This window comes from Limulus polyphemus, unplaced genomic scaffold (genome assembly GCF_000517525.1).
Source record: "Limulus polyphemus unplaced genomic scaffold, Limulus_polyphemus-2.1.2 Scaffold211, whole genome shotgun sequence".
In the NCBI taxonomy this organism is placed as follows: domain Eukaryota; kingdom Metazoa; phylum Arthropoda; class Merostomata; order Xiphosura; family Limulidae; genus Limulus; species Limulus polyphemus.
Window position 1 is genome coordinate 6,072 of NW_013665821.1, and position 10,039 is coordinate 16,110.

Sequence of the window (10,039 nt, forward strand, 5' to 3'; positions counted from 1 at the left end):
GTTACGAAAATGCTAGGTATTAAAAACACCCATTTCCGTTGTGTAGATATGTTCATACTCTGCTGAAAAGTTGAAACATGAATAGAAAAAAAAATGAATACTAAAAACATTTGAAAATGTTTTATTATATAGCATTCACAAAAACTGCTGTAAATTGTTTTCTATTTTATTTTAGAAACTAACAATTACAAATGGCATATAAACTCTCTTGATATATTCATAATGTGAAGAATAAACTGAAAAATAAAAACATAATTTAAATGAGTTTGATTTGACATCCATAAACTTAAATACAATTAACGAGCTTTGACGTGATACTACTCTTTTTCCACTGATTAAAATCTAATGCATATAAAATCCATTTCAATTTGTGTTTGTGTAACGCTCATATTATGAGTAATTTTAAAATTACGTTGTACTATTTTTATTGATTATGTGAGGGTGGAATTGAAAAAAACAATTTTTTCAATGTGTATTTGTTTTTCGTTTATGGGGTAAGTTTTTTGAACAAAACTTGCTGAAGGAAGCACCCCCCCACCCGGCATTTTTTTACAAAACTCCAACCCCTCATTTTTTGATGTGTCGAGGAAAGCTAGTATAAAGATAAAAGATAGTGGTCATTCCATCATCAAAAAGCACTAATAAAAGTCAATTAACGGTATCGAACATAAACTTAACGCTGTTTATATTTTTCTGAAACATATTACAAAATGTCCTAAAAATATATAGCTTACATAAAGCTTGTTCATATTTGAAGACAAACACTTACACACAAGAAAATCAGAGACATGATTTTAATTATATTTTATTTCATTTAACATTGAATGGGGACAAGCGTGATTTTTACAACATATATTAGAAAAAATTAATTTATCAATAATTTATTGCAACAAAAATAACATAAGGTTTTGCTTCCATAGTAGAAAATTATTGTTGTCAAGAGCATCACCTCTATCTCATTGGTTAAACACACGAAATACACCTGTAAGGGTAGATAATAACAATATATTATTTTCAGATTTTTTTCGCTACATTAGAACAAACATATCACAATTTCATATTATTACTCAATCCTTCCGCCATTTACTTTCGCGGAAAGTTTTGCTATTTTAGACATAAATATGTTTGTTTGTAGTTAAGCACAAAGCTACACATAGAGCTATCGAAACCCGGTTTCTAGCGTTGTAAGTCCGCAGACACTCCGCTGGTGGGGGCTCATAAATATGCTTTCAAGATAAAATATATTCCTTTTTGTTTAATACTTCTAGTGGAAGTGCATTTTATGTAATTGAAACTCCGGAGTTTTAACCCATTAGGAGTGGACCATCTTCAGGCATTGTATGAAAAACAACAATTACAATATCGAAGTTTTATTTGCATAAGAAAAATTTACTATAAAGTTGTTCACAATATTAAATTTAATCACCCAGAAGAATCTTATTCTCTTAATACTCATTGAAATATGTTATTTTACCTTATGATTCTACTGTTCCTTTTCTAAAATTATTTGTTTGTTGTTATTGTTGGATTTCGTGCCAAGCTAGAGTACTACTTATAAATATAGACTAGAGGGAAAGCAGCTAATTAACACCATCCACCGTCAACTCTTGGGCTCTTTTTTTCAGACCGAATAGTGGGATTTAACCGACATTGTTATAACGTACCCATGGTCCCAAAGTGAAAAGGGGAATTTTTATTATTTTCTTCTTTGGTAAAGGGACGAGAACCGTGGAACATCAGTTTTACAGACCTATTTTCCAAAATTCAACCTAGTGTTTTAAAAATGCATAATCCTTAAAATGATTAAAGTTATTTATAAGTTAGGCCTAACTGCTCAGTTAACAACAACCAAACAAAAATTTTTCTCTTGGCTATTTGTTGTTAAGTTATGTGTTGTGTCTACCACGAGTATCGAGACATGGTTTTTTGCGGTGTGAGCCTGCAGACTTGCCGCTGAGCCACTTGGGAGCAAAGTTGGTTTGTTTTAGAATAAAGCCACATTGTACTTTGGCCACCACGGGAATCGAACTCCGGATTTGGGCATTGCAAATCCGTAAACTTACTACTGTCCCGTCAGACAAAGGTGTGGTGTTAGTTTACAGTTTGTTAGTACTGTTGTAAGTAAACAATAACTAAAAGGTTCCATTATGAGTGCAAATTAATTTTAATTTAATCAATTAATTCAAGAAGTTGTATATAGTTATCATACAAAGAAGGTAGATTACTAGGAACAGAACAACATCTGACTTGGTCTAACCAGTTATTACAACGAGAGATAACACGGGAAAGTTAGTTAACAAACATTGAGAGTTTTTAGACGTAGTTCATTAAATTATCTGTTTTGGTGTTCATTGATGTACAGAAGCTAGATATGGCGCTTTAAATCCTCCATTTTTATGGTTATTCCTATACACATTTGAGTGACTAAAGGGGATACCAGTAAGAATCAATCCTGATAAAAAAAAAGTTCTGTTAAAACGTGTAATTTTATACAAAGTTTGCTTTAAAATATTTGAGAGAAACATTATAGGTGAATAGGGTTATTATAACTGTAAATCCTGTAGGAAAAGTTTTAAAACAAACCCTGGAATAAATCAGTCTTAATCTGAACGAAACTTAAATTATCTGTTATGCAGAAAAGTCCGTTACATGAATATTGGAAGAAAAGAGTCTGGACCTAAAAGTGTGCATTAGTTGTTTAGACAGAAAGAAGGATCACTGACCTGGTTCACCAGATTATATATAAAGTTGTTGGACAACCTTAAATCACACAAGGAAGTTGAGTGTAGCGCAGTGAGAATCCATTCTGTGAATATTTGTTATTCATGGTTGTGTTCGCATCGCTCTTCACTAATAGCAGAAATGGCCTGGCTTTAGCTAAACAAAAAAAAAGAAAAAAAAGAATAAAATATTCAGATAAATGAAACCTTAAGGATTTGAGTCTATATTGAAATTCTATGTAACATGCTTGTTGAAAATGCTTATAAGTGACACTAATGAAATTGACGTGTAAAAGGAAGTTTTCTTAACAGTAGAAAATTATTATTTCAGAATGTTCTGTTATAAATAAATGATTGATGGTTACTTTATAATTTGTAACTATTTGAAACATTATAACAATTTATTTAAAAGATAATATTGTAATTTCTATATTTTGTTTAAAGTACTTGAAAGTTTAACTTTTAAGTATTTTCTAATTAATATTAGCTTTTGATCAGAGCAAGTCTAATTAATATTAACTTTTGATCAGTGCAAGATATGTACTTAGAGTGAAATTAAAAATTAACACGACAATCAATACAGCTAAGTATACTTCTTTTAAGTTTCTATTTAAAAACGTTGTGCTGTATTCATTACGACTATCGAAACCTGGTTCTTTCTAGCGTTATATGCCTTCAAACTAACTTCTGAGCCACTTGGAGGCAACTTATAAACATTAGAACTCATTGTTTCATCAGTTGGATACTCTCGTTGTTGAAAGTATTTTAGACCTTAATCCTAATAATATCTCACGAGGTTCAGCCAGCTTAGAAAAGTAGGTTATTTATAAATACTTATATTAAGCTAATAATGCAAAAAATCTCTATAATAACTTAGAAACAAGAAATAAATTAATACTTATGGATTCACGATTCATAGTAAACAATTAAGGTTTGATTATTTTCTTGGTAAAACAGGCGCTACTGATAAGATATACAACAAGCTTCGTTCTGCAGGGAAAAAAAATACCGTAGTTATGTTTTCTTTTTGCTGCTTTTCCAATAAAATAGATCAGTGATCTATCATAATGCGCATACATACATAGAGGAAAATATATCTTACTGGAGTCTTTAATGCATTAGACTTGATATTAATAATATTGGTAGTAATAACCCAGATTCTGAAATCATATTCGTCATGGGTATCAGTCATTTTGTGAGTTTAACCAATACTAGTATTGACACCGAACTTTTACCATCAGATAACTGGAATTAGAAATTTCAACCGCAATGGTACCTTATGCCCTTTATTGTATTAAATAGCTAGGTCAAAGACCCCTAAAATTCAAATATAGCTTTGTCTTCTTTTGAAATATTGACAAAAAGGAAGACAACTAGAAAGCACTCGTCGCCACAAGGGACTATATTCAGTTCTTTGAACTGCATATAACGGGATTGACAGTCATATTTATAACGTGCCATTGTTCAAAGCGTGGAACGTTTTGAAAGGCATTTAGTCTGGAACACTGGACCCTTCAACCCGCAGCCCAATAATCTAACCACTAGAGTGTCTAGACCAATACGGCTTACCCCGAGATAATGGAAATTCTTCTTGTTTCATTTTCCATGAGAAGGATTCTGGTTTTATTAATTTCTTTATATGCATATATATATATATCGAAGCAACAAGATATCTGAACATTTAAATAAATATTTTATCCTTGGACCAAATATTTCAAGTAATTTGATAACTAAAAAAAAGACATAACTTGTTCTTAGTGACAAATAAACACAAATTACCTCTAATGAATTTGCTCTGAATCATGGTTTAATATTATTGGAAATTGGTGTATTGACTAAAGCAAACGAATTTTCCTAATGGAGTACATTTTTTTCTCCTTTTTTTTTAAACATGCGTTGTATTTTAGGATGACAAAATTGAATGGTTGAGGTAAGCCTATCAGTTCAATTCTTCTAAGTTTTAATTCCTTTTTAGTCCTTGCACACAAACACACAAAATACTCAATAATATAATATTCCGAATTTTAGAGCATTTATTGAAAATTTCTCACTTCATCAACATCGTGTTTCATTTTTCACTTTATTATTTATCACAAAGTCTAATAAGGTACTATAATTTATGGATTGTTTTCTGAATTTGTTTAACTAGTCTTTCATTTATTCTTTCTTCATTTGCTGAATCGATTTGTTTTTCCAAACATTACTTATTTTTAGAATCATATTTATGTCTGTTTATTTGTAATTAAACGCAAAACTATACAATGGGCTATCTATGCTCTGGCCACCAAGAGTATTGAAACCCAATTTTATTATGAAATGTAAAAACGTTTTATATTAAAATTTATGGCAGAGATTTCGCGTAAAATAAAATTAAGTAAGTACAAAGATAAAAATAAGAATTTTTAAAATGGCAAACATAAATATAATTTGAAGAAATATAAAGAAATAAATAGTAGGCCAATAGATTATTTCCTTTAAATATATATAGTTAAGTTATTCGATTAAATTTAGTTGTTGTTCTTTATCTATAATTTATCATTTGATCAATTTTATCACATGAGTACTTGAGCTTTCTATAGTTTTTCTGATTATATGTTCCTGTTGCGATAGTGACATATCTTATCATAGTGAGGCTTGTGATGTACACGTCCAAAACTCGGATCTCGGAAACTACCGCACCGATCATCAACAAACATAACTGGGTAATATTTTTATAAGTAGGCTGTATTTCTATAGCTGAGAACTAAATAAAACAGTTGAAATTTCCATAACAATGATATGTTTCAGATTTAATCAATAATAATTACAAAGAAAAAGAATTAAGTTTCAGATTTAACCAATAAAAATTACAGAAAAGGAGTAATTCTTAAATATAAAACAATCAAAAAACAAACTTAGAAAATTATTTGTATTTCTTTAGTGAAAATCTCATGAGTGTTGCAACAGAAAGGCAAGGCACTTTTATTGATAACTGCATCTACAAAGAAATACTTCAATAAAATCTAATCTGTGATATAATGCTGTGACGATAGCTCATTTTAAAACTAAATTTCAATAAAATTCCTTTTCTCATAGATGGCGAACATTATTGAATGTCAAATATGAGTACATTGTTGTAGAACCGTCAGACAATTCCAGAAAAGGCTGCAGGCCCAAGAGCCTTCCTAACGGAGAGCGAGTATTTCTGCTAGTGTATTTAATTCTGCTTGATGCCTTATTAAAACAAGTTATAACATTTTGTCATTACTTTTAACAGTTAACTGAGCAACTTCGAACATGAATACTAATATTTAAATAAATACTTTCATTTTATTCCATGGATTGTTTGTTTGTTTGAAGTTTAGCACAAAGCAACACAATAGACTATCTGTGCTCTGCCCATCACGGGTATCGAAACCCGGATTCTAACGTTGTAAGTCCGCAGACATACCGCTGTGCCACTGGGGGGCTTTTTTTCCATATAACTTTCTAAACTCTTATTCTTTAATATACTTTTCATTTAAAATAAAAAGTTACTGCAAACAACTGTACGAAAATATGCAAAATCAGATAAATTGAAGTAAATATAAAGATTGCAGATTACCTTAAAGAATTACTTGCAAAATGGAGTTAAATAACAAAGTTAAATCAGCGCTGTATAAAAGTTCTTTAGAAACAAAATTATTACAAAAGTGCAATCAATATATAAAATTTATTTTTACGGATATTTGTCAAAGCACAATTCATTACCAATGTTTGATTGTTAAAATTTGTTTTAGAACAGTTTGATCAATTGATGTTTTATAATAAACAATAGCAGCTCAGTTTTTGTAACAGCGTTTCTTCACACGAATAGAAGTTATACAAGCGATAAAAATGTTAGCTCACTCAAATTCAAAATATCACAGTAACATAATTTTCTTCACATCTTCATATTCCTGAGGCTTCTACAACCCAGGTAACAAGTTAGATTGAGTTTTTAATAAAGCATGAAATGATATTTTAAGATTACTAATTCCACTTGTTAAATCTGGTGTTCAGAAACAGTCGATAAAATTGTAACTATTTTAAAGCTAGTATAAAAAGATTAGTATTTCTAGAAACAAGAAAAAATGTAGATTGGAAGTATTAAAAACCTTTAAGTAAAAAACTACCAGCAATTTAATTTTGAAATTTAAAATTTCATGATTATAAAAATAGTAATTACCTTAGTTTAAACTTAAATTAACTGATGTTTTACATAAATGTTGTTTTTTATTTGTGTGTGTAATATTTAGAAGCCACTTACTTAAATTGATAATATACTTCAAATAGTTATAATTCACCATGTAGGATCCTTGTAATTAAACAAAATAAATAATTTGAGTGATAAATATTTCAATAGTAACTATTTATAGACTGATAGTGGAAAATGCTAAGATAAGTGCAACATTAGATAGTAACGTTATGGAAAAGAAAAGAAAATGTTAGTAGATAATATAAAGTGGATCTAATAATTACCATTTGTTTTATTCACCTTGATTGCAAAATTTTAACGGTTAAACAACAGTATACCAGATTGTGAGTTATCAACAATACATTCTCTGAAATAAATACTAAAACAAAGAAAAGAAACAAACAATATAAATTGGTAACATACAGACGTAAACTTTAGCGCCAAAATCATAAAACGAACGAACAGTGATAAAGAGAGAGAAATTAAATTTGTAGTGCTAATACAAAGCATAAAAATAATATATTTAAAAGTACACAATATCTTGAGCAGTACCAAATGAAACGGGAAACGTATGGCAATAAAGATAAGAATACATACTTGTATTAACATACGCATAAGTTGTGTTGTAAAAGTAATGACAGAAATATGAAGTAATTGAAACAAACAAACAAAAATTTATGAAAGTACCCGTAAGAATAAAACATAATGTAATAATAGAAATATAAAAAGTACTAAAACAAAATAAAAAAGGAAATATAGTACGGCTACGTAGAGAAAAATGGTAATAATATTGTCAAAATATAGTACGGCTACGTAGAGAAAAATGGTAATAATATTGTCAAAATATAGTACAGCTACGTAGAGAAAAATGGTAATAATATTATCAAAATATAGTACAGCTACGTAGAGAAAAATGGTAAGAATATTATCAAAAAGTCAAAATTCGAAATATTAACATCAATAACATTAATTCGCTTGATATTAAAAATCAAACACTTTTAAAAAGTTACATTTCAAAGCAAAATAATAACAATCACAAAAGCACGAAAAAATATATTGCAATTAACAACGCCATTGTACTAAAATATTTGCTTACTTATAATGACATTGTTGTCAATAAGCTTTACTCCACAAAATCTGTCCTCCCCAACAGTCAGTCCATTAGATGACCCTTGAGAGATACAAATAAAATCGTCGTTGTTGCAATCTGAGCCTTTACTCCCACCGGTTGGAGGTAAGCCCCACGAGAAGGAGTTCGGCGTCTCTGTTTCCCACTTAATAGCACAAAAGTTTTCTTCTACTCGGGTACAAACAGTGTATCTCAGGTTACTCAGGTAACGAACTTGACCATTTATCTTTGGCCCCCAGTTGAAGCTACGAACTAAATCATTAGACTTTCGATGGTACTGTAGACAACCAGGAGGAGCTGTACATTCAAAAATTGACACTTTTAGTAACAGGCCTTCGTGATATTAATTGAATATGTAAATAAAAGCAAGTTGAAAAACTTTACGACTAAATTTACCATTTTTAGACATAAGATATATAATTTAACACTGGATAATTACAATTATGTAAATTAGTTTTTGAAAAGCCATTTCATTTTTGTGGAAATATTTGCAATTATTGTAACAGTGCATTACTGCAATTAAAAAAAAGCAATAAAGAGCTTGGGTCAGTATCAGTTTTTATAAGTTTAGTTGGAATGTAACTTTAAAAATACTCATAATGAGATTTTGTTGAATAATTTGTAGCTTAAACTATTTTACCTCAACATTCAATATACAATGCTTCGCTAATATGAATAACCACATATTAAACATCAAACCGAAATCAGGACGATAAACGAACTTTCGTGAATAATCCCCTTAAACACTATGAAAATATATTAATTAACATTTAGGTATTTTGTAATTACGCTGTTTTACAGTCTTTATCATTCAATATTTTTTTATGTTTTTCCTTTTCAATTTTCAAGTTCATTGTATTTATTATCAAATTAAAAAAATAAATGAATCAGCTTTTCGAGCGGTTTATTTGCTTGATGCATTTTTTTACGTTTGTTTATTGTGTCCTAAGTATTTTCTTCGTGCTTTATGTAGTATGTATTCTTCTTTTTTTACGTTTGTTTATTGTGTCCTAAGTATTTTCTTCATGCTTTATATCGTGTGTATTATTGTATTTTTTTACAACTTATCATAATAACTGTTGAATTTTTAGCATCGCTTTTTAATCTCAATATGTAACGTTCAGAATGTTAATGGTCACCTGATTAGTCAATTGATTTTCTATAATATGTTATGTGTATTTGTTAAACATACACGTATTGCCTCTGTAGTGGAGTCCGGCATGGCCAGGTGGTTATGGGTCGCGGGTTCGTATTCCCATCTCAACAAATATGTTTGCCCTTTCAGCCGTGGGGGTGCTATAATGTGACGGTCAATCTCACTATTCGTTGGTAAAAGAGTAGCCCAAAAGTTGGCGGTGGGTGGTGACGACTAGCTGCATTCCCTCTAGTCTTTCATTGCTAAATTAGGGACAGCTAGCGCAGCTCGCCCTTGTGTAGCGTTTTGCAAAATTCATAACAAACCAAGCCTCTGTAGTACCAGGTTTCACTGGTTTAACTAACAAACAGAAATACGATTCCTTAGCGGCTGCATCCAAATCTATAAGATCACTTAGTTACATCTATAAGAATACACGATTGTGTTTATTAGAATATCCAAACAATTTTATGCGTGTTTAAGAAATAATCCAAGACATTTTACACCAAAAGTTGTATGGAGATAACTGCGCCAATAAGTACGGTGCTAAGCCCACACTAGAGAAGTCAAAAGTTACACTGTTTATATCAGTGAAACATAATTCACTATACCCAAGAACAAAATCTGTCTGAATCTTATACTTTATTTTTCAAATCTCCAAATTTATTTTTAGATCAGTTAATTATTTTTAAACTCCGCCATAGCCTGGTCCCAAGTCCAGGATGAGAAAGGAGTAGGGTTGGGCGCGGGGCTAGCAACTCCACCCCGTAAAAAACAATCTGCTACAGAAACTGCAACAACAACTTCATCCCAGCAGCTGCCTGGACGGGAAGACTCCTCTTCGGCGCGGCCCATGACGC

At 30.5% G+C, this 10,039-nt stretch overlaps 1 protein-coding gene across 1 annotated transcript in view; it reads right to left on the reverse strand.

Moving 5' to 3' along the window:
- Positions 1–922: 922 nt before the first annotated feature.
- Positions 923–10,039, reverse strand: part of LOC106478431 — a 25,389-nt gene continuing 16,272 nt past the window's right edge. The window contains exons 5-7 of the mRNA XM_013938974.2: positions 8,012–8,341; positions 2,724–2,877; positions 923–982 (exon numbers count right to left, since the gene is read on the reverse strand). Of these exons, the coding sequence (XP_013794428.1) occupies positions 2,762–2,877; positions 8,012–8,341 (446 nt within the window). The 3' untranslated portion in view covers positions 923–982; positions 2,724–2,761. The remainder of the gene's footprint in view (positions 983–2,723; positions 2,878–8,011; positions 8,342–10,039) is intronic.